Source organism: Bubalus kerabau, chromosome 16, assembly GCF_029407905.1.
Source record: "Bubalus kerabau isolate K-KA32 ecotype Philippines breed swamp buffalo chromosome 16, PCC_UOA_SB_1v2, whole genome shotgun sequence".
Lineage (NCBI taxonomy): Eukaryota > Metazoa > Chordata > Mammalia > Artiodactyla > Bovidae > Bubalus > Bubalus kerabau.
The window spans coordinates 73,705,228-73,729,788 of NC_073639.1; the positions used below are offsets into that span (position 1 = coordinate 73,705,228).

General features: G+C 57.9%; 1 protein-coding gene across 1 annotated transcript in view; it reads left to right on the forward strand.

Moving 5' to 3' along the window:
- Positions 1 to 23,871, forward strand: part of OSBP2 (oxysterol binding protein 2) — a 124,372-nt gene extending 100,501 nt beyond the window's left edge. Inside the window, exons 4-14 of the mRNA XM_055549700.1 lie at positions 9,624 to 9,816; positions 10,229 to 10,346; positions 11,222 to 11,270; positions 11,445 to 11,591; positions 12,354 to 12,599; positions 14,421 to 14,541; positions 14,792 to 14,895; positions 14,969 to 15,064; positions 15,145 to 15,329; positions 21,991 to 22,217; positions 22,378 to 23,871. Coding sequence (XP_055405675.1) covers positions 9,624 to 9,816; positions 10,229 to 10,346; positions 11,222 to 11,270; positions 11,445 to 11,591; positions 12,354 to 12,599; positions 14,421 to 14,541; positions 14,792 to 14,895; positions 14,969 to 15,064; positions 15,145 to 15,329; positions 21,991 to 22,217; positions 22,378 to 22,520 — 1,629 coding nt within the window. The 3' untranslated portion in view covers positions 22,521 to 23,871. The remainder of the gene's footprint in view (positions 1 to 9,623; positions 9,817 to 10,228; positions 10,347 to 11,221; positions 11,271 to 11,444; positions 11,592 to 12,353; positions 12,600 to 14,420; positions 14,542 to 14,791; positions 14,896 to 14,968; positions 15,065 to 15,144; positions 15,330 to 21,990; positions 22,218 to 22,377) is intronic.
- The last annotated feature ends 690 nt before the right edge of the window (positions 23,872 to 24,561 follow it).

Genomic DNA, 24,561 nt, shown 5'->3' on the forward strand with positions numbered 1-24,561 from the left:
GGGGACCCTTCCCTTCAGCTGCTTCTCACCCGGCAGGAGTCGGCGTGGCTCTGGGAGGGTGGTCTGCATGGCTGACGGACACCGAGTGCCCAAACCCCCACCGTGTGCAGAAGGGCCATGCAGGCGGAGCGTCCCCACCCCTGGCCAGGCCTCAGCCTCCACCCCAGTTTTGAGGAGGGGTTGGACCAAGGAGCTGTAACCAAGGCCCGTCCCGCCCAGGTCCCCTTACCCTCCCCATGGCCTCACCATTAACACCAATGTGGAGAGCTCCTGGGGGCCACCAAAGCTGGACACAAGCCCAGGTCTGTGCAGCCTGTGGGGGGAGTGTCAGTCCTCGTGACAATCAGGGTGAGACCCCCAAGGGCCACAGAGACCCCTCCTACTCTGAGGTCAACACATGGAAGGTGGCCTCTGCCCAGGCCCAAGCCCCGTCTCAGACGCCGAGACCCTGATGTGCCTCTTACCTTTGGGCAGCAGCCACACCGGGTTCTTTCCTGCAATGGTGGGGACCCAGGATGGGCGGGAGCCGCCCCATCTGTCCCCTATATCCCCCAGGTCTCACGGGAGGAGGAGGAGGCCAGATCTCCCACTGCTGGGAGCCCCTGCCTCTCTACCACCCCCTCCCAGCTCCCTGCCCTGATTGTGGGGAGCCCTCCACAGGAACCTGGGGGACCTCTCCTCCCACCCACTCCTGGCCCCCAGCCCGCCCTGACCAGGGGGTATCCTCCATGGGAACCTGGGGACCTCTCCACCACCTCCTGTGGATGGTGAACAGCTGTGGGTTCTCCACCTCACAGGCTCCAGTTGAGCCTGGGTCGTGGCAGGGGAGCAGGAAGTGAGGGCCGGCTGGTCAGGTGGTCACCTCCGTGGGAGGGCCCCAGGGAGGCGGCTGCTGGACCTTCACTTTTCCCCGGGAGTCCAGGGTTGCCCAGCCTTCAGGAGAGAAGCAGGACGAGGCTGCTGAACCTCCTTCAGATCTGCGGGTAGGCAGCATCGTTCTTAGCCTTTAGATCCTGAGCTCCCAGCAGGGCAGGGAGGGAGGCACACTGGAGTTTCCAAGGCCCCAGGGACTGTGGTGACTGAGGCAGGCCTCCCGTGGCCCTGCTCCCCAAGGGCGCCCGGCCCTCAACCGAGGGCGGCCCCTGTGATGCGTGTTCGAGTTACGGGAGGCTGGGGTTCTGCGTCAGGGATACTGCAATGTTGCCTCTGCTGTGCTGCGCCTTCTAGAACACCCCTCCCCCTCCACACCGATGCTGGGCAGATCCCTGCTCATCTTTCCGAAGCCCCTGGACGTCACCATGGCCAGGAGGTCCTCCTATTAGATCCCCCAGGCGGCACCACTGAGCCCGCCAAGATTTAACCTGCTATTTCCGCGTCTGATCCCCACCAGACGCTGTACCCCTCAGGCCAAGTGCAGGTCTTACCTGTGGCCCTAACAGTGGCCCCGTGGGCTGCCTGAGACACCACGCTGTGGTCTCACTGGGCCTCACGTCTCAGGAAAGACGTTCCAAGTGACCAAAATCTCAGTAACCTGCTACAAAGTCATCCTAGCCCCATTTCCTCAGCTGCCGCGTCGGTAAGAAAGTGCGGGTGCTGCCCCCAGGCCAGGCCCAGAGCGCAGTGCAGAACCATGCCGGTCACCTGGCCTTGCAGAGACGTGACCCGGCCCCGCTGTGGAGACATAGGAACAGGGCTTTATGCCGTCAGATCGTAAACGCGTTTTTCTCACGGGAAGGTCACCTGGAGCCCACCCACAAGCCCAACAGCTACTCCCAGGCCTGTCTCACAGTCCGCTTGGCTGGCTCAGCTCTGGTGCCAGGGGCTGGGATGGACCACTGGCCCACAAGGAGCCAGACAGAAAGAGAACCAACTTCCCGTGGTCACACTGCTGACGAGGCATTCCGCACACCTGGCCCACTCAGCAGCATATGGTGGGGAGACCGAGGCAGCTGCTAAGGATAAGGGCCCAGGTCTTGAGGCTCCAGAGCCCCCGACTCCAACCTGTGGCCTCCTAGGGGGCAGGAGGGTCAGGAAGCCCCCCTCCGCCCACCCTCACCCCACCTCCAGCCCTACATCCCCGCCTATCCCACTCTGCCCTGTCGGCAGGTCCACGCATATCTGGGGCTTTAAAAAATTTATTTAATTGAAGTGTAGTTGATTTAGGATGTTGCACTAGTGTCTCCCGTGCAGCACAGTGCCTCAGTCACGCACGTGTTCACATTCCTGTTTTGTTCTCGTCCACTGTGGCTTATCCAGGGTGCTGACGCGGTAGGACCTTGTTGTTTCATGGGCTTTTCTGCCCTAGCATCGTGCCCGTCCTCCCCGCTGAGCTGGGCGCCTGCAGGGATTGGACACGGTCTCCCTCGTGCTGCGGGAGCCCTGTAACTTCCAGGCGTGGCACAGAGTCTGGCATGTGGGAGCGTCAGTGAATGAGAGAGAAAGACAGCGGGGTGGGGCAGAGGCTTGTGAAAGAACGCAGGAGCGACCGAGTGAACCACTCCGTGTCTGGCAGAATTCCCTAGTGAGCGATTCCGTGAGACTAATCAAAGGCAGCCCGGCGGGCCCGTGCTGGCATCGCCGACCTGGTAACTGTGCATCACTGCCATTTAGGAGGCGCCTGGCAGCACTGTGAGCCACCGGGGTTCCTAGGCTGAGCCTCAAAGTGTGTGCAGGGCACCCCCAACCCTGGCCTGGGTGTGGAGGCCGCAAGCCGCGCCCGAGAGCCAGGACACGCCCGTATCACAGCAGCAGCTCCGCCGCGGGGTCTGAGGCGAGACAGGCGGAATCAACACGTGGCCAGAGCATCTTTGGGTGTTAGCGTGCACGGGGTGAAAGAATGCACTCCCGTCTTCTTCCCCCGAGCTTGTCTTTGTGGTGAAGCAGATGCCCTGGTTCGGGGCCAGCCTCTGGGGCGTGGCAGCGACAGCAGGCACCCAGGATGCCCCGCTTCCTTCCTGGTGTCTTGTTTGCTCCCCTCAACGGCCACACCTGGTTGGTGCTCTTACAGCTTCCTTGTCACTGTCATTTGGATCATTCAGGTGCTACCCCGAGGCCCAGAGCGAGGGCAGCCCCAGTGTGGAGGTGCCGGGCCCCCTGGTGGGCTGACAGCCCGGGACCCCTTCCTGACGTGGCCCCTCTGAGCTGGGCAGGAACAGGGTGAGGGCCACCGACAGGTGAGCAGAGCTGGGGGTGGGTGCACCCCACAAAAGACCAAAGACAGTTGAGGTGCAGGAAGCTGGGGGGTGGGGGCCACCAAGACCCCCGACGAGGGCCCAGCAGGACAGAACCTGCACACTGGGTCCCTCATGTGCCAGGGAAGGCAGCGGCCCACAAGGGACACACCCTGCTAACCACAGCAGAGCTGGCCAGCGGGGGGCTGCGGACCCTGACAGCAGGGGCACCGGACGCGACCATCACAGCTGGACCTGAGGCATGGGGGCCAGCTCCAGCTGGGGGACCTGTGAGGACAAAGGCGGGCTGAGCAGATGTGCTGGGGGCTAGGGAGGCAGACGGCGAGTGGGAAAGCGCCGCAGCAGGACAGGCACGTGGACGCAGAGGCAGCAGCTCCGGGCACTGGGCCAGGGCCTCGCCTGTGGGGCGTCGGAGGAATAGACCAGGTCAGAAGTGGCCCTTTCCCACTGGAGACGTTCTGGGGCTGCTCTGAGCCCGTCTGGAGAGCACGGGGGCCCCTCGCACCCACCTAAGTGGAGCCACCCTCCAGGTCCTTCCAGGACCTGCAAGCGGGCTCCCAGCAGCTTGCTCACTCGGGGCCTGGGGAAAGGAGTAAAAATAGATTCCGGGACGGTCTAAAATTGGTCGGCGAACTGGCGTCCAGATGGGGCCGGCTCCTGCCCACAAGGGTGAACTATTTTGAGTCTGGAAGGAGCTACTTTAAAATGTGGAGGGAAGTGAGAAGCCACCCCCGCAGGGTCGTGAGCGAGTGCCCTCCACGTCCAGGGAGCTGGGCTGAGCCAAGCCCACAGGAGCAGGGGGCCTGGCCCCAGGAGCGGATCGGCCCGGAGGGGCGGCGAGGCTGGTGGATGCACGATGTGGCCACATGGCTGGTCCTGAGCCACAGGGGCCCCCTGGAGAGCTCAGCACCACTGTGGCTCCTCGGGGGCCCTTGTTCTCAGTCTCAGAGCCTGGATGGCTGTGCTTCTCCCCAGGTGGCCACCTGTGACCCGGGCAGTCCCTTCCCACCGTTGGGAGGTGAGCGCGGAGGCCAGCCTGCCGCTCCTGGGTGGGAGGGGAAGGCGGCTTCCCAGACCTGGCATGAGCTGCTGGCCACACAGAGGGGCTCACAGAACCTTTGACTCGAGAATTTCCCCCTATTCGCCGCCTTTAGTACCACAGAGCAGTGGGGGCGGGTCTACATGATGCGGCCCACAGGAGGGTCGATGTGGCAAGGTGGCCGGCCACCCGCCAACCTGGGAGCCCAAGGCTGAGAGCCAGCCACGGGGCCATGCACCCCGGGCAGGGCCTGGCTGCTGCAGGGGAGGCATGGCCCTTCCCCCATCCTCCCTGTGAGCTGGGTGAGAGGAACCTGCTAGGTGTCAAGGGCTGGAGACCGTTTCCGAGCTGGCCCTGTGGCCGAGGGTGCCTGCCCCGCCCGGTCCTGGGCGTTGGCCCTTGAACCCACCTCCTCTGTGGCTCTGAGGGCCACCCAGTCAACACCCACAGACTCCCTGGCACCCTTGTGGCCCAGCAGGGTGGCTGTGGCCAGGCAGGAGACCGATGGTTTCAAGTGGCTGCTGGGAAGGCCAGACCCAAGCAGGGGTCCCAGCTCTGCAGACCCTCCTAGACCTCGGGAGGCTCCTGGGCCACATGGAGAGGGGTGCAGAGACCCAGGTGGAAGCCAGACGCCCTGCTCGCCGGCCCGCGTGTGGGGAGCAGGGAGGCTGTGGTGGCGATGAGGATTAGGATTAGGGGGGACGAAAGCCATTTAGTGCGCGTCCTCCTTCCTCTGGGTGCGGCTGGGCTGGGGGCGCAGCCCAGACCCTCGGCGTCTGCCCACAGTACACCTGCTGGGGTGACTGGCAGCCGCTTCCCTTGGGCCCCAACAGGCTCCCCAGGTGGGCAGCCCTCAGCTGTCCTCACAGGCCTGCCCCCGGGTGGGTGGCAAGCCGATGCCGTGAGGGGCCCCAGTGCAGGCCCAGGGCGGTGTGGGGGGCTCTGCGGCGGCCTGGGGCACTGCTCCTGTACAGGGCGGGGCCTCGGGGGAGATGAGATGTGACCGTGCTTATGGCCAGGGTCAGCCAGGCCCTCCCGGGGCCGCCGGGAGCCACCCCCGGCTGCCTGCCCATCGCCGGGCCCCAGGCCTAATCCAGCTTAGCGAGCGCAGCTCAGCATTCTGGGCGGCGGGGCCAGGCCAGCCCCTGCTCCCTCTGCAGCGGCCGGGATGGGGCCCGGGGAAGGGCGGCAGCGTCAGGGGAAACCACTGCCTCTGGGGACGGACACCAGGTAGGCAGCTCGGGGCGGCGAAGGCGCGGGCTCCCGTCACCTGTAGACCCCCACCCCTGACCCCTGGCGTTGGTGGGAATGGCCCACCCCGGCCACATGCGGTCCAGAGGCGGCCCTGGACTCCCTGTGCCCCTGTGGCTCCGTGTCGGCCTGTCCTTCAGAGACGGTGAGGTGGGGGGGTGCCGGGATTTTGGCGGGCCGCCTTGGCCATGTCTGCAACAGCCTCAGCTTCAGGGACCAGGCGGGGCAGCATCCTGAGGAGCCTGGCTCCACTGCAGGGAGGCCCTGGAGGCCACACCAGCCCAAGGGGCGCCCAGACACATGTAAGTATCCACCTCGACAAGGGAGACTTGGACCCTGGTCCTACAAGCACAACCCGCTGTCTTCAGCAGGTCCCTTGGCCTCCCTGAGCCGCACGTCCTCACCACACTTGTAATGGTTCCTCAGCGCTGTGAGGATGCCCCTGACAGCCCTTACCCTAGCCTGTGGGGGGAGTCAAGAGGGTGGTGGGGCTGGAGAAAGGGAGGAAGACACAGGGGCCATGTGGGAGGGGGAGTGTGGGGAAGGATGGGGCCCCAGAGATGAGTGTGGAGGAGGTAGGTCTTGGACCAGGTCTGAGAGAAGCTGGGCAAGAAAACGGTCATTTCTAGAGTATTTAGAGCCTCATGAACATCAAGAGGAGGAGGAAGAGAGTCTAATTCATCTTCCTACCACAAGCATCTTTCCCTCCTTGACTTTGTCGTTCTCTAAGTGTTTATTTGGCTGTGCTGGGTCTTGGCTGCAGCATGAAGGCTCTTTACTTGCAGCATGCAGGAGCTGTTTCCCTGACCAGAGATCAAACTTGGGGCCCCCTGCGTTGGGGGAGTGAAATTTTAGCCACTGGATCACCAGAGAAGTCCCTTTTTTAAACTGATTTACATTGTTAACTTGAGGTATATAGCAATATGGTTCAGTTATTTATTCATTCTTCTCCGATTCTTTTCCAAGTTATTACAAGGTACTGGGTCGAGTTCCCTGTGCTGGACAGTAGTCCTTGTTATCTTCCCCTCCTTGCTTTTGCTGGAAGGGCGCTGAGGCCACGTGGAGTTCTCTGAGTCTGTGTGAATTATGCAGGTTGACCTTTGGCTATTTTATACTGTTGTTTGTGGCTCTTTCACAAGCATTGTTTTAAATGCTGTGAGTTATATAAAAGCAAAGCATCCACCTCTGTTAAAACTGGAGGGGTGACTGCAGGATCTCTGCAGGGTTGGGGGGAGTGACGGCAGCAGGTGCCACGAAGCAGTGCTTCGGCAGAGGCCCTTGTGGAGCTGCCAAGCCAGTCCAATGGGGCAGGCCAAGTGCCACTGGGCAGGGCACCCACAGACCCCAAGAACCAGAAAACCGTGAGCACCCATCACGTGTGTCTCCCGTAACAGGGCTCCATGCATGGCTCAGCCCTGGTCCCTTCACGCCCTACCCAAGACGAGCAGGCCAGGGGCCCTGGCATCCTGTCCTGCTCGCCCCTTCTTCACCTAGGCAGCCCCTCCTCCCTGGGCCTCAGTTTTGGGGGCTTAGGAGCCCCCAGCAAGGGTCTTCCCTGAAGCAGTGGGCCCAAGGAGACAAGGGCACACCCCTCCCACCAACTCTAGGCCTCTGGGGTGAGTTTCTAACACACCACACACCCAGCTCTGTGGCCCAAGAGCTGCCCAGACCAGCAGCGGAGTGGACCAGTACCCCTGCAGTTAGGGCTCCCTCCTCGGGTGGCAAACAGGTGGCCGGAGTCCAGACTAACCTGACGGGGCGCTGGGGCTGTGCTCAGGTCACTGGGATCAGCAGGGGAAGGGTGACGCATGCTCGGGTCATTGGGGTCAGCAGGGGAGGGGGGATGTGCGCTCGGGTCACTGAAGGCTGGCAGCTCGCCGGGGTGGGCTGAGCTCTGGGTCAGGGACCTGGGGTCCTGGGGCTCCTATAAGTGTATGGGACGTTTCTGAGGGGGTGCTCGGCCCTCCCATCCCTCTGCTGCCTCTTAACCTGCCAGGGCAGACCCAGGAGAGAGGTGCCTTCCAGTCTGGCCCCTGCAGGGGTGGTCAGCGGCTGCTGTCAGGGCCCCTACCCTGAGGTTTACTGTGAGGAGGGGCGGGGCAGGGGTGAAGCTGGGGCCACTGTGGGACCCAGGGTGGGAGGCTTGGCTCCAGGTCACAAACTCGGGAGCAGGACAGATGGGCCTGGAGCAGGCCTCCTCAGACCCACCTCGGGGTCCCCAGGTCATGCGGTAGTCCGTGGCTGCAGCTCCAGTCCAGGGGGTGAGCCTTACGGAGCCCACTGAGCCCTAGGCCTGCAAGGGCCGGGCCGCAGCCTCTCACCTCCAGAGCCTGCTGAGCACATAAGCAGCTTTCTTCCCTTCCCCACGAGTCTCTCCCTCCCCCAGCCCATGTCGGGACACCTGTCACAAATCCCTGCCCAGATGGAGAAGCGAGTTACAGTGGCTTAGGTGTGGCTGGGCAGGGATCAGACCTGCCAGGGAGGGCAGGGGCCCCTGAACACACCCGCTCCCCAGAGCCTTGCAGGGGAGCTTCTGGGGACTGAGCCTGTTTCCTCTTTTGTCAGATAGGGACAGTCCTTCTCCTCCCACCTTGAGGACTCTGCTGGGTGAGCAGGGACAGGGGCTCATGAGTGCGGGGTCTGCAGGGCATTCCTGTTGGGGTTCATGGACAGGACGTGCACTCAGAGAAGCCGAGTGGCCCATGCGGGAACTGGGCATTCCCACTCTGATCTCTCACCCTTTTCTGGTTTCCTTGAGGGGAGCCCTGCCCACTGTGTGCTGCAGGGGGTGGGGGGCGGTGAGAGGAGATGGGGTGACGGAGGGAAGGTGCCTGGGAAGAGCTTGTTAAGGGGCGACGTGCAGGGCCAGCTGAGCAGCCGGCCCTCTGGAGCCCCAGGCCAGGGCCCGTTATACCGGCCAGGCCGCCCCTGCTGGGGGCACGGCTCCCTGTGGGGCAGGAGAGCCGGCTGAGCCCGGGCAGGGTGCTGACCTTCATGAAGAGGGTGTCCGTCAAGTGCTCCCTGGCCCTGAGCTCTGCGTTGCCCCCGGCTCCTCCCAGCAGCCATTCAGGTTGTGCCGCGTGGCCCCTGTGCCTTTCTCCCTTGCAGGACTCAGCTCTCTAATCCTCGGGGAGGGGCCACGTGCCATGTGCATGGAGCGCAGTGGCTGGAGAGGGTGGCGGCCTGAGACCACCAGTGCAGCTTGGGCTGGGAGCCAGTGTCCTTTCTGACCACGTTAGCGGGGTCCAGAAAGGGCAAGTCCAGAGGTGTCCGGCTTGGAACTCTCTGCCCTCCAGGGACAACAGAGGCCCAGGCCCTCCTCTCCACTGTGGTGATGGGGGCAGAATGACCATCCCCTGCTTCCTCAGTGGGTGCCGGAACCACCTGTGGACCCAGCAGGCTGAGCAGAATCTGGAAGTCATAGCGGCCACAAGTCTGAAGGGAACTTGTGGTAACTGACTGTGTGCTAACTCGGTACAAAATTCTGAGTCCCAGTTCCTTTGCTGGAACTGGGGGCTTCTGCGGTGGCTCAGACAGTAAAGCCTCTGCCCGTGTACGGGAGGCCCGGGTTCCATCCCTGGGTGGGGAAGATCCCCTGGAGAAGGAAATGGCAACCCACTCCATTACTCTTGCCTGGAAAATCCAATGGATGGAGGGCAGGCTACAGTCCGTGGGGTCACAGACAGTTGAGCACAACTGAGCAACTTCACTTCTCCTTTGCTGGACAAGACCCTTTAGCTCCGGGCCAGGCAGTGCAGCAGAAAGCAGGGGGCTTTCCTTCCTTCTGCACCTGAGTCAGGGTCTGGCCCGGGCTGCCAGGAGTGTGCTGGTTCCAGCGGGGACGGGGTTGTGACAAACCTCAGGCTCCGCACACAAAGACGCTGTGGCAGCTGAGAGCTGGGGCCCCGCCCTGAGAAACGCCCAGCGCGCGGGCTGCTGCTGGCAGCACCGGCTTGCTGCTCTCGAAGGGCGTCTGAAGTGCGGGCTGCCAACCAGGGCAGACGCCAGGCTGGCCCTGAGAAAGCCGGGGTCTCCTGACGCCACGACAGGCACAGGGGGCAGCGTGGGTATTTCTGAGCCCTTTGGGGATGGACCCCCGTGGCCTCCCTCTGCTCACGGGCCACCCCCCCCCCCCGCCCCAGGCCTGCAGGGACTTCCTGGAACTAGCGGAGACACACAGCCGGAAATGGCAGCGAGCCCTGCAGTATGAGCAGGAGCAGCGCGTCCACCTAGAGGAGACCATCGAGCAACTGGCCAAGCAGCACAACAGCCTCGAGCGCGCCTTCCGCAGCGCCCCGGGCCGGGCCGCCAACCCCAGCAAGAGCTTCAGCGAGGGTGAGCGGGCGCCTGTCCACCTGCCCTGCTCCCTCGGCGTCCCCTCTGCCAGCTGGCTTGGCTTCTGCGGCCCCCCCAGACACACACCCCTCCTGCCCACACCTGTTGCCCGCCCGTGCCCCTGCACCCCCATGACGGGCACAGGCTCTAAAGACGAGCCCCGTGGCCAGACCTCCTGGGTCCCAGGTGGCCGCCCACCTAACCTGGGGCTCGGAGGTCACAGGCACCCCGGGAAAGGGAAGCCGGGCCACTGGCCAGCATTTTGGGAGATGGGGGAAGCTTCCGGAAGGAGGGAGGCTCCCTGGGCAGGAGGCTGAGAGGGAAGCGCGTTCCAGGGAAGGGAGCAGGGCTCTGCACTGCCGGGGGGTGGGGGCGGGAGGCTGCTGGCTGAGGCAGTGCGCTATGATTCTAGGAAGCCTCTTCACCAGCAAAGCCGAGGACAGTGAGGACGATGAGGACACAGAGTACTTCGACGCCATGGAAGACGCCGCGTCCTTCATCACCGTGACCACCGAGCCCAGCGAGGACGGGTGGGCACCCGGCACCCACTCCCGGGCTGGCCTGCCCCTCACGCGCCTCTGCTCTTTGCACTCCGGGTTTTCTTCTCAATCTTGGTCCAGACGGGAAGCTTCTCATTCTCCACCTCGAAGCTTTTGTTTCATTTCTCGTAAAAGCCAGCTCTTTCAGAAACAATCTGTCTAAATACATGTTAGTAGTGACCGGGACAGCTGACAGCCACGCTGCCAGTCTCGGGGCCTCAGGACACAGCCAGGCGTGTGGGACCTGGCAGGACGTGCTGGAGGAGCAGAGGGAGGCGGGGCTGTGGGCAGGGGAGCGCGCGGGGCGGGAGCGCGGGCTTCACGGGCTTAGGGCATGGGCCTCACCAGGGCCGCTCACTCTTGCCAGGACACCTCAGGTCCTGACACGCAGGGGGGCCGCGTTGGTTGTCATGGGGGCCCTGACCTCGATCTGGGAAGGAGCTGCCTCTCCATGTCCTGGGGACACCGACAGAACTGCAGCCCCCTGCCCATCCCCAGGCATGTCTGGCTTCCTGGCAGCCCCAGACCCACGCCTGTGCCACTGCCCCTCGAAACCCAGCCAGGCAGGAGGGGGCCCGTGAGAACCTGTGGCTGCTCCTCTGCCTTCATGGACCAGCACATCTCACCACCTCCCTGTCCTGGCTTCTTCCAGGGAGAGGCCTGGTTTGGAGTCCTCTTACCCGCTTAGGGAATTTCTGGTCAGCTCAGCAGGATATTTCCAACTCAGAGTCATCTTCTGTTTCCCAATAATGTTTGAAACAAAGTCTTTAAAATTCTGGCTGCCCAGGGAGCTGGATAGAAGGGGGCCAGGCCCCCAGGAGGCCTTGGGATTTGGAAACAACTTGCCTCTCCTTTGTTTCCCACAGAAAAGCTGAGGCAGGGACTGCAGGCTCCGTGGAATGGACTGCAGACAATGTGAGTGAGGGGACCCTGTGGGGGGAAGCGGGGAGGCCAGCACTTTGACCTCAGGCCCCTCGGGGGCCCTGCACCCTGGGGGCCTGCATCTCAGCCCAGGCAGAGCCTGCCCCTTCCCCCAGCAACGTGCCGGCCGGCGCCGCCTCTGACGGGTGAACTCCGCTTCCCTGGCAGGTGCTAGATGGCGCCTCGCTTGTGCCCCAGGGGCCCCCCAAAGTCAAGAGGCGTGTCCGCATCCCTGACAAACCCAACTACAGCCTTAATCTCTGGAGCATCATGAAGAACTGCATCGGCCGGGAGCTCTCCAAAATCCCCATGCCGGTAGGGGCCATGCAGGGGCCCCAGGGGTCTGTGCTGGTTCCTGGAGGGGACGCAGTGGCCCGTGGGAAGTGCACGCAGCCCTGATGTCATTTTCTTAAGGGCACACTTGAGCACATATCACATTACTGAATCGTGTCCTTCGGCGCTGCTGACGTTCCCCCAGGTTGGAGGTCTTGGACTCGGGGAAGGAGCCAGGGAGGGGCTCTGCTGATCAGACGTGGGGCTCGCGGACCGCCGCCTGCCCCGGCAGGAGGGGAAGTGGCGGGGCTGGGTTGGGTGTGGGCCGAGTGGGCCTGCCCTCTCCGAGCTGGGCTGCCCCAGGCCCCCACCCCAGCGAGGTCACTGCGGGCAGCTGACCACAGCGGCCTCCCCACAGAGGGGAGCCAGGGCTCCAGGTCAGACTTGGTTTCGCTCTGTGACCCAGGGCAGAAAGCTGCGTGACAGCTCAGAGTGCAAGGTGGACCCACGTCGTCCACTCGCTCGCTCGCTCGCTCCCTGACTCCTAGGAGTCACTGCTGGGGCGCCTGCATCCTGGGAGGGGAGAATGAAGGTAAACCTCACCGTTCTGCCAAGGCCGCAGGTCGGACCATGGTGAGGACCTGGAGAAAACGGAGGCGGGCGAGGGGAGGCAGGGCGGCAGAGGAACCTCCCAGTGATGGTGGTCTGAGCGGTGTCGTCCCTGGACGGGAGCAGAGCAAGGCTGCGGTGACGGCCCCAGGTCCATGCAGACCCCGGACCAACCCCCCACCCGCCCGCCTGCAGGTGAACTTCAACGAGCCCCTGTCCATGCTCCAGCGGCTGACGGAGGACCTGGAGTACCACCGCCTGCTGGACGCGGCGGCGCGCTGCAGCAGCGCCGTGGAGCAGATGTGCCTGGTGGCCGCCTTCTCCGTGTCTTCCTACTCCACCACTGTGCACCGCATCGCCAAGCCCTTCAACCCCATGCTGGGCGAGACCTTCGAGCTGGACCGTCTCGATGACATGGGCCTGCGCTCCCTCTGCGAGCAGGTGAGGCCCACGCCTGCTCCAGCCAGGCCGGGACACAGACGGGACACAGACTGACCCCAGGGGCCATCAGGCCAAGGCCCGGTCAGGTGGCTGGGTCTCCCGTGGGGGGCAGGCTCCCCAGGGAGGGGGGGCCGCGTGGGAGGAGCGCTGGGGGGAGAAGGCCCCTTGCGGCCAGGACTGGTGGGCAGGGGCGTCTGCAGGGACCCGCGGGGCTAGAGCTGCTGGGGTCTCCGCTGAGCTGAAGGCCTGCGCCCCGTGCGCTGTGGTCAGCGACGGTGGAGGCTGGGGGTGATGAGCCCCAGGCCCCACCCTGGCTCGCTCGTCTGCAGAAAGGCAGTTCCAGCCATGCAGCACTGCGTGCTGGGGGGCAAGGCAGGCAGGACAGACCGGGTCAGGCTGCCGCTGAGCGTCTGCTCTGTTGGCTGCTGCCGCGGGCCCAGGGATGAGTCAGGACGCTGGCAGTCTGCAGTCCAGTGGCTGGTTTCAAAGGCGTGCTCGGCCTGCCACGTGGGGCTGTGGGAAGCCAGACCAGGGGAGGTCGGAGGTCGAGCAGAGGCACCTTCAGGAGGGGTGGCTGTAAGGAGCGGGGCTGGGGAAGGTGGCGGCGATGCCCAGGGTTCCTGAGCAGAACAGAGCTGATCCGTGCCCACGATGGACCAGGAGGTGCTCGCGCTGAGGGGTCTCATGGGCCGGGGCGGGGATAGATCCTGTGTGAATGGACGGTTCTGGGTCTTTTAGGAAGGGGGGTGGTCTGGGAGCAGCTTGGCTGACAGAGTGTGGGAGAGACAACCACTGAGGTCAGAGAGAAGGGGGCGGGTGGCAGGAGGCCTCTGGCTCTTCTCTGTGTGGAGGAGTCACTGGAGGTAGAGGAGGCCGTTTTATGGGGAGCCCCCCCCACCCGCCACCATGGGGAGAGTGCAGCGTGTAAGGGGGGAGCAGGAGGGCTGGAGGCAGGGTGGACTCTGGATGCTGTTTTGAAGAACAGCCAGGATTTGCTAAGGATTAGAGGAGGAACGTGAGAAGGGCCAGGCATTTGGTGTGAACGCTGGACGGACGGGGTCATCTGCCTGAGGAGGAGGCCGAGCAGAGCTCCAGGGCACAGGGTCACGTCCTGAGTGTGTGGGGGTGGGCTCCAGTGGGGACCCTGGCAGCTCACTCGTCACCCAGGAGCGGCTGGCAGGTCTGGGCTGTGGAAGGCAGTGGGGGTGCCACTGTGGGGAGTGTCAGGAGCCTCTGGGGGAGGGCTGGGCCCACAGCCGCCGCTCCAGGTGGCCGCAAGACAGGAGGGGCTTCACCCCAACCCTGCAACCAGCAGCCACAGAGACAAGAAGGACCAGGTGCGGGAACGCTGATGCGGTGGATGTGGTGTCCTCAGACACGGTTGGGGTGCTCGGTGCGGGAGAGGATGGGGTGGAGGTGCCCAGCGGGCCGAGCAGGCGGCACCGCCGTCGGGCTGGGGCAGGAGCCGGGCTGGCTGGGGGCCTCCTGGTCTGGGCCTCCTCGGTGCAGACACGCACGGCATGACTGGAGTGGGCCCGAAGGCCTCCCTAAAGCCCATCACGCTCACTTCATTCACCCAGTTGCCACCCCGCCCCACAGCCCAAGTCAGGTGTGGAGACCCCCAGGCCGCTGGCTCAGGCCCACAGTGGTGGGGCGCCCGCCCTGCCTCCCCCCACCCAGGCTGCTCCCACCGCCACGCCCTTGCTGTGTGGCTCTCCTTTCTGGGGGGTCCAGGGCCCCCTGTGCGTCTGTCCCCCAGCTGGTAGGGGAGGGGCCTGGGGCGTGTCCACAGACGCTCGTGACCCGGGGGCCTGGTCTCAGGTGAGCCACCACCCGCCGTCCGCTGCGCACTACGTGTTCTCCAAGCATGGCTGGCGCCTCTGGCAGGAGATCACCATTGCCAGCAAGTTCCGGGGGAAATACCTCTCCATCATGCCGCTAGGTGAGCAGGGGCAGAAAGACGCGCTGGGCAAGGGCGAGGGCCTGCCGACCCCGAAGCCAGCTTGGGGCCTCCGAGGGTAACGGGAGTCCCCCCAGAGGCCTCCTGGATCCCCCCTGGCCTGCGCCCTGTCCCCAGTCTCTACAAATGCTTCTTCTGGTCCTCAGGACCCCAGGATTATGGGTGGGTGGGGCAGGTTGGCTGGGACCCAGCTTGGCAGGCTATGACCTCTGACCCTGTGTCTGGCTTCCAGGTGCTATCCACTTAGAATTCCAGGCCAGTGGGAATCACTACGTGTGGAGGAAAAGCACCTCGACTGTGCATAACATCATCGTGGGCAAGCTCTGGATTGACCAGGTCAGGGGGTGCCCCAGGGGAGGGCCATTGGGCTGGGCAGGTAGCAGCCACTGAGCACCCCCTCCCTGTCCAGACAGGGGATGTTGAGATTGTGAACCATAAGACAAAGGACCGGTGCCAGCTGAAGTTCCTGCCCTACAGCTATTTCTCCAAAGAGGTGGCCCGGAAGGTAAGCACGGCCGCCTCTCCAAGTCTTGGGCGACCCCGGGGCGGGGCACGTGCCCACACCGGCCCTGCCAATGCCCACAGGTGACAGGAGTGGTGAGTGACAGCCAGGGCAAGGCCCACTATGTGCTGTCCGGCTCCTGGGACGAGCAGATGGAGTGCGCCAAGATTGTGCAAAGCAGCCCCAGCAGCCCCAGCTCAGATGGAAAGCAGAAAACAGTCTACCAGACGCTGCCGGCCAAGCTGCTGTGGAAGAAGCACCCGCTGCCGTGAGTGGGGCCGCGGGGCCAGGCGCAGGCGGGGGGCGGCGTGGGAGCGAGTGGGCCGCGGGGCCAGTGGGGGGCACGGGGGCGAGCGGGCCGTGGGCAGAGGCGACCACTCAGCCAGGTGGGAAGCACAGGGAGCACGGGGAGCGCTCTGTCCCCCCATGAGGGGCAGACGCGCCGCTGGAGTCACGCGTGACACAGTGTGACGGGCAGCAGCCAGTCCTTCACAGAGACTCGGGCCGGCCCCACAGGCCACGGCAGGGACATAAACGCAAGGACAGGAAGCGCAGCAAACAGGAAGCTACAAACAGTAGCGCAGCTGACTCCAAAGAAAAGGAAGCAAGTTCTACAAAAGAAAAATCAAGTAACTGAAATTGAGAACTCCACAGAAAGGGTTAATAGAGTGAACCCACTGACTGGCTACAGGTCAGAGGAAATAACCAAAATCTTCAGATAAAGAGACAAACCCTAAAAGAGACAAGAAGCTAGAGTGAGAAGGCTGGCCACCTGGGGACCCAGAGTGAGTCCCGGGAGCAGCCACATGGGCACCCCTGGAGCCTGCCGGATGCAGTGGGGATGTGCAGTGCACGTCGAGTTGGAGAGCAGGGTCCAGCAGGCAGGTCAGAGTCCAGAAGAAAGAGACCAGCAGAGAAAGCAGCAGAGAATTTTCCACATCTAAATCTATACAAGGAAATGTTAAAACTAGCTCAGGGAAGGTATTAAGTAGCTAGATTTCTGAAAGACTTTACTCGCCAAGCAACAGCAGACAGACAGACATCTGCTCATCGGCAGTGTCACAGAAGCCTGAAAAAAGTCAGATGCCATCTTCCACGTGCAGAAAGACTCACTGCCAGCTTAGATTTAGTTGCACACCTGGCAAGAACATCTTTACAGACTGAAGTTGAAACAGGCGTTTTCGAACAACTCCTTTTGCCACCAGCAGACCTGCACTAAAGGACAGAGCTCCCAGATGGAAAAACCAAGATGTGTGAAATGAGGAACAAAACCTACGTGAACAGTGAAGAAATAAGAACCTCTTATGAAGTTCAAAATCTAAACATTAAATACAACTGCACTCCTCAGTCCATGAAATTCTCCAGGTCAGAATACTGGAGCGGATAGCTGATTCCCTTCTCCAGGGGATCTTCCCAACCCAGGGATCAAACCCAGGTCTCCCGCATTGCAGGCGAATTCTTTACCCTCTAAGCCACCAGGGAAGCCCAGAAAAGGATTATCTGGAAGGAAAATTTTCAAAGGCCTTTCTGCTACCCAAGAGGAGGTTCAAGAGGCACACTAACTTCTGACTGTGTCTACTGTGGATACTGTAATTTCTAGAATAACCATGAAATTAATGCTTACTTGGAATCCTAGAAGGAAAAGAAAAGAAAGAAAAACAGAAAGAGAGAAATAGTTAAAAGAAATAATGGAGATAAATTTCCCTGTATAAAAATGAAGACATGAAAGACCTTGGGTTTAAAGGGCCCATTAGCATTCCAGAAACAAAAAATAAAGAAAAACTTCTGCCTAGATCATACTATACTGACAACTAAGAATACCGAGGAGAAACTTCTACTAGCTTCCCAACAGAGACTTCAGTAGAGAATGAAAAATCAAATTGACATCAGATTTTTTTAACAGCCAATGTTGGAGTAATATTTTCAAAGTAATGAAGGGAATTAAATTAGAAGGTAAAAGTTTCTGTCCAGTCGAGCTATCATTCAAAATATGAGGCTGTGATTAAAAAAAAAAATTCTCAGGTGAACAGCACCAAAAGGTCTGGCACACAAAACCCACAAAGAAAACAGTACTGGACATAACTTTCAAAGGGAAGGGAAGAGTCCAGAAGGCGCCACAGTACATGAAATGAAAGAGTGTGTGAATGGTTTTTGTAAAATTACTAAGACCAAAGAAAAGAAGAGCAAACATTCCCACAACAATCCAGAATTAGAGTGCAGATGATGCTAACACAGTGGGGTTTGGAGAGACAAAGGACAAGGGATGTGAAGGCGGAGGCCGATAGATTTTTAAACCACTTAAAATATTTTTAAGAAAGGCAAATAAAAATAGTTAACAGAAAGCATAATATATAGATGAAACACTAGTTACAAAGCAAAATATTGACTGAATTTTTAAAAATCCAGATGCATGCACCTTCTAAGAAATATCCAAAGTATAAAGATGGGCAAAGATTGAAAGTAAAAGATAAATAGATCATGAAAACACTAACCAAAAAAACTATAACAGCCATGCTATTATTTCAGGTAAAAACAGACAAAAGCATTACCAGGAATGGAAGCGTTGCTACATGATAAAGGCTGAGCTCTTTGAGAAGATATGAACAGTATGCACAATACAAACATCACATGTGTCGTGCAAGGGCCTCAAAAACACACAAAGCACATGCTGACAGTGAAGGGAGAAACGGGTAAATCCGCCACCACAACGGAAGACAAAGACTTCAGTACGCTCCTCCCTCTCATTGAGAGTTAAACGGGGAAACAACCCAGCAAAATGGAGAGCAAAAAGCCACAGGATATACATATGGTTATGGCTACAACAGATAACACGCTTCTTCTCGAACACACACGGGGTTTATGCAGAACTCAGCTGTGCACTAAACCCAAGGAGAGCCTCAACACTGCACAGAGGGCGGCACGCAGACCACAGGCCACGGGAGACAATCGAAGTTACACGCCATACGCCAGAAAGTCCCCGCACAGGTGGGAAAAAATTTAAGTGCTAAGTAACTCATGGGGAAAGTAAAAAATTTGAATGGGAAGTTTTAAATTCTTCTGAGAAAAAAAAAACAAAACTGGCTGGATGTACCAAAGGCAATGCTTCAAAGGAAATTTTTGCCTTAAATAGGTATATAAGCTTATAAATAGTCTCTTTCATTCTAAGAAATTAGGGAAAGCTCAACATACAAACTGAAAGAAAAAAGAAAATATAGTTAAAAAGTAGAAATAAAATAAAGTTTAAAAAGTAAGAAGTAGATCTTTGAGGGAAAAAATAGAAAACTACTGGCAAGACTGATCAAGAGAATATAGAAATACGTAGTATTAATGTTTTCATTATGTTTATTATATTTAAAGTATAAAGAGATCACTAAAATTCAGACTGGAAAGACAAATTTTTAGAAAAATATATCTTTTCTAAATACAATTTTTCTTGTAGAACTGAGTCTAGAAATAAAAAAGCATGAATAGTCCTATAATTAAAGATACTGAGGCAGTGGTTAAAAAATTCCTACAGGGAAAACACAAAGCCCAAGTCATTTTATAGGTGAATTCTACCAAGCTTTCAAGAAATAAATATCCCAATTTTATCTTTCAGACCATATAAAAAAGAAAAAATACTTTATTATACTGTGAGGCAAATGTAAGATAACTGGTACCAAATGAGGATAAAAGAGTAGTAGGAACACAGAATAATAAACCCTTTTTCACTCATGGATAATAAGCACAATCCCAAAATGACACACCAGAAAATCCAACACTATTAAAAAAACAAAACAAAAACGTTCTTCAATCATATTTTGAGTTTATCCTGGGTACACAAGGATGATTTTATACTAGAAAATCCATCAATCACTTTGTTACATTAACAGATGTAAACAGATACAGAAAAAGCATCTTATGTGCCTCAACATAAGATTAATATGCAGAAGTCAGTTGCCTTTCTACACACTGAAATCACCAGAAGGTACAGTTTAAGAGAAGACACCAATTATCACATCAGAGACTATCAAGGACCTTGCAGTAAATCTTGCAATATATGCAAGACCTCTACAGAGAAAAGCCTAAAACTCTGCTGAGATATCAAGGAAGAGCTTAATGAATGGACAAAGATACCATGGTCATGGGTAGAAAGACTAAATATTTATAAAAGTATCATGATCTAAAGAGTCAGTAAATCAAACAAAATCCCAACAGTGATTTTCCTGGTGGCTCAGTGGTAAGGAACCCACTTGCCAATGCAGGAGACATAAGAGACATGGGTTTTAATCCCTGAGTTGGGAGGATCCCCTGGAGGAGGGCATGGCCACTTCACTATCCTTGACCGGAGGATCCCACGGACAGAGAAGCCTAGCAGGCTACAGTCCATGCCATCACAAAGTTGGACACAACGTAAATGACTTAGCACACACACAGTCAGCAAATCAAGCAAAATCCTGATACTGAACTAGTCATGGAACTTGGTATTATGATTTTCAAATTTATATTAAAGAATAAAGGCCAGGATATTTCTAAAGAAGAACAGAAAAAAGACGACTTGCCCTACTAGACCCCAGAACTTATTCTGAAGCTGCAGTTTAACAAAATAGTGAGCCTGGAAACAGAAGCCTGGATGTGTATATATCTTTGCTACCGAACAAAGGTGGCATTATCCTATCCATGGAAGATGGCACCATCCACTAAAAGGATCTAGGAAAAATGGTTATCCATATAGAAGAAGGTTAAGTGACTCCCTCACATTATAACAAAAATCAACTCCAAATAAAGGACTTTGAATAAGTATTAAGTCTGCTGCTGCTGCTGCTAAGTCGCTTCAGTCGTGTCCAACTCTGTGCGACCCCATGGACTGCAGCCTTCCAGGCTCCTCCGTCCATCTGACTTACTGTTAAACAATAAGTTAAACTCTAATTAGAAAATATAGATGAGTATCTTCTAAAACTTAAGGAACTACATATTAAGTAAGACAAAAACACTGATGTATTCAATTAAACTTTTGTTCATTAAAAGAAACTTTGCTCATTAAAAGATGATTTAAAGAAAGTGAAAAGACAATAAATAAATTTGGAGAAAGTAATCACAATATTTACACCTAACAATTAGTATTAAGAATACGTATGTATTCTACTACAATTAAAAACAATAATTTAAAAAGAATACAGAGAGATCTTCTGCCTAGGGCTTCCCTGGTGAGTCAGTGGTAAAGAATCCTCCTGCCAATGCAGGAGACATAGGTTCAATCCCTGGTCCGGGAAGATCCCACATGCCATGTGGCAACTAAGTCCATGCACAACTACTGAGCCCGAACTCCAGTGCCCAGGAACTGCAGCTACTGAAGCCCACATGCCCTGGAGACTGCGCTCCACAGCAAGAGACACCACCGCAATTAGAAGCCCGTGCACTGCGCCTGGAGAGTGGCCCCTGCTTACCACAGCTAGAGAAAAGCCCACACAGCAACAAAGACCCAGCACAGCCAAGTATAAATGAATAAAGAAAAATTTTCTAAACTTCTAACTAATAAATAAAGCAAAAAAAAAGTGCAAGGAAAATGCAAGGGTCATTAACACGAATTTCACAGAAAAAGCAACATGACCAGTCATCATATGAAAATTATCAACATCATTAGTAATCAGGGAAATGCAAATCAAAACCACATGAGATATGCAGTTTTACCATCATTTGATTTGAAAAAATGAAAAGTCTGGTAATATCAAGTGTTGAAGATATGGATCCACAGTATCTTTTACACATCACTGGTGGGAATGTGAGCTGGTAGGACCACACTGGAAAGCAGCGTGACCTTACCTCCTAAAGAAGGACATCACAAACTCTGCAGCCCAGAAGTCCCACTTTTAGGTACTCAAGAGAATTCCTCTAAGTGTATAACAAGAAACATGCGTAAGATTACTCCAAAGCAGAAACTTGTAAACAACCCAAATGTATGGGGTGAATAACTAGTATATTCACACAGTGCAGTATTTACAGCAGATGAAACAAATGAACAGCAACATACAATATAGATACATGTTGGTAATTTAACATTAAGTCTAAAAAAGCAACTCCCAGAAGGTTCTATGTATCATGACATTCTCTTTATACTTAAAAACAAGTACCTAAAATACAGAGAGACATACACACACGCTTAAGCCTACACAAAGATGCAATAAAATTGTACCAAGGCGATGGCACCCCACTCCAGTACTCTTGCCTGGAAAATCCCATGGACAGAGGAGGCTGGTGGGCTGCAGTCCACGGGGTCGCGAAGAGTCGGACACGACTGAGCGACTTCACTTTCACTTTTCACTTTCCCCGCATTGGAGAAGGAAATGGCAACCCACTCCAGTGTTCTTGCCTGGAGAATCCCAGGGACGGGGAAGCCTGGTGGGCTGCCGTCTATGGGGTCACAGAGTCGGATACGACTGAAGTGACTTAGCAGTAGCAGCAGCAAAAGGAAAGCAAAGGACTGATAAACCCAGGAGACCTGCCAGTGGCTGCCTGAGAAGGGAGTGGATTGGTGAGTTTCCTCATGGCTACATGTAGATTTTTGTCAGGATTCTACCTTTTGGTCAGGTGGGAAGGCTGCATCAATACAAGCAGGCCGTGTAAGGACCAACGTACCAAGTATCAGGACTAATCCAAAGCGCCTGAGGCCCAAAAAAGCAGCAGTACGCGCTGCTTTTAAGGCTTCAAAATTAAAGGAACTGACATTATAACACTTAAGGCAGATAACATGAAAAATCGGAGGGAATGGGCAAGTTCCCAGAGAAGTATAAGGTGGCAAAACAGATGCAGGTTGGTGGAGCCTGCAAGATGCAGGGAGGGAAGGGTGAGGCGGGCGCCAGGCTGGGTTTGGGGGTTCAGCGGGTGGACACGCAGGAGGGGAAGCAGAGGGGCCGAGTGTGTCCCGACTGCTCACCCACGGGACCCCGCAGGGACAACGCGGAGAACATGTACTACTTCTCCGAACTGGCCCTGACCCTCAATGAGAACGAGGAGGGCGTGGCGCCCACAGACAGCCGCCTGCGGCCGGACCAGCGGCTCATGGAGAAGGGCCACTGGGACGAGGCCAACACGGAGAAGCAGCGGCTGGAGGAGAAGCAGCGCGCCAACCGGCGCCGACGGCTGGAGGCCTGCTCCCGGGGCTGCGGGGTGGACGAAGGTGAGCCGCGGGGAGAGGGGCCGGCGGGAGAGCCGCGGGGTCGCCCAGGGGCTGGGAGGGGCTGGGGGCTTCCGGCCGCGGGGAGTGGGCAGGGAGTGGCTTTCCGGGGGCAGCGTCGGAGGCAGGCCGCCCACCGCCGCCCCGCCACGCCGCCCCGCAGAGAAGGAGGCCGAAGTGTATGTGCCACTGTGGTTCGAGAAGAAGCTGGACCCGCTCACCGGGGAGATGGCCTGCGTGTACAAGGGGGGCTACTGGGAGGCCAAGGAGAGGCAGGACTGGCACATGTGCCCCAACATCTTCTGAGCTCCGCCCGTCCTGCGGACACAGGCGCCCGCACGCCGCTCCACCTCCTGTTTCGCGCACTCAGTTTAGCGCTCCGTGGCCCTCCCACCCCACCGTTCCCTTCTGGTTTAATAACACTTTTTTGGGGCTCTCACCTTGGAAGGAGGAAGTGCTGACCCGGGTTCTCTCAAGCCCCCAGGTGCCCCGGGTCTCCCACCCGCCTTCACCATGGACTCGGGCCCCCTGGGGCCCCCAGCTCCAGTTCCCACAACTCAGGCAGGCTGGTCCAGGCCCTGGGCTGCCTCAGTCACCAGCCCCCCAGGGAGGAACCGGCCCCTCCCAGGGAGCCACTCGCGAGTTTTTTAGAAAAAGTTATCTCCCATTTCTTTTCAGCCAAGATGTTCAGTAAATATTTTTAGTACAGCACTTAGTGGACCACTTCCTAACTGTGCTTTCTTGCCACACAAGTGTCCTGGCAAGAGCCCCTTCTCTTTAAGACATCAGGAAGCCAGCCAGACCCTTTTGGGTCGGGAGCGCTGTGCAGCCCAAATAGCAAGGCCATCTGTGTCTGAGCTGCCGGCCCCCCGGAAGCCCAGGACCCCCAGAGGAAGGAGCCAGGAGAGCACAAGTCTCTGGAGCTGCAGCCCCAACCATGGTTGGGAGGGGCCCTGCGGGGCCGCCGCGTGGGTCTGAGGACAACCACCCCCGTGGAACCCGGCCACCTGGGCTACTTCCCACCCCGAGGGGCCCGGCGGGCCGCAGGCGCTTTGGCCACAGAACCGCGCCACGTCAGCAATAAGAGCCGAGCCTCGGCCCAGCCTGGGCTGGTGGCCTGGGCGCCCGAGAACCCAGCGTCCGGCCTCCGGGGTACCCCATCTCAGCGCCCCTGAGCTCTCTATTTGCCTGATTTATATGTATGAGATATAAATATATACAAAATAGCTATTTGGCATAAATTTCTATGGTATGTAGAAGTGAAAAAATGATGAAGACAGGGTGCTCCTGTCTGAGTTTGGCCTTCCTGTCAGCTATGCCCTGCCCTCTCCTCAAACCCCCTTCCAGTGGCTTCTGCCAACCACTGGGGGGGAATGGGACTGGACCACTGTGGCCACTGTCCCAGCCCCTCAGAACTCCTATTCCAACCCGTCACACTTTGGTTTGGTCCTGAAAAGTCATCACAGGGTTTTACTTTCTACTCCAGGACTGGTTCTGTTTTTATAAAAATACAAAAGTGAGAACACCAACGTATGAAAGGCCTTAGGGTACCCAATGGAGGGTGGGCAGGCAGCCCCACACAGACTGTGGCAGAGCTGTTCAATGTTCCTCTTCTCAGAACTGTTTGTGAGTGAGCACCTTCTGACCAGTAATAAAGAAGCCTTGGATTTGGAGTTTCCCATGGCCCTGCCCCTGTGTCTGTCCGTGACTGGGTGTGTGAGGCCACCACAGGGAAGCAGGCAGCGCCCACAGGTGGCACAGGGGAGGAGCAGGGCTCTATGCTGCTTGGCGCCAGCAGCAGGCAGTGGGGGGCTGGCCTGGATGGGGCAAGGGGGCACAGGAGCTGGTGGGGCAAGGCCTGGGGAGGGAGGCTGCAGAGGGCTGACGCGGCACCCAGCAGAGTCACCGTTTGGCCTGGGGCCCAGGCAAGGCCCTCACCACTCTCCACGGGCACACTGGCCCTGGTGAGTTCTAGGGCTGCTCAACAACCATTACCTGGGACACTCTGTTGCGCCAAGTTGCCAAGCAACTTGGATCTCTAGCTCTTGGGACCCATCCAAGGGTGGCTGGTCTGGCCCAGTGGGTGGTGCTGCCATTGCCGGCACGTGCAGGTGAGAGGAGGGAGACAGGCAGGGCACCACGAGGGTGGGAACCAGGCGCCAGCCATCGGTCATGACCCCCCGTGCTGTGAGGTCCAAGACTGGCAACCACACAGCGCCCTCCTTTCCATCTGTGGGAGCCAGGCACCAGAGAGTCCTGGCCACGCTGCTGGAGGGGCAGCTCTCCCTGGAGAGAAGGGCAGGGGTGAGGCAACCCCAGGGTGGCCTGACCAGAAGGCAGGGGAGGA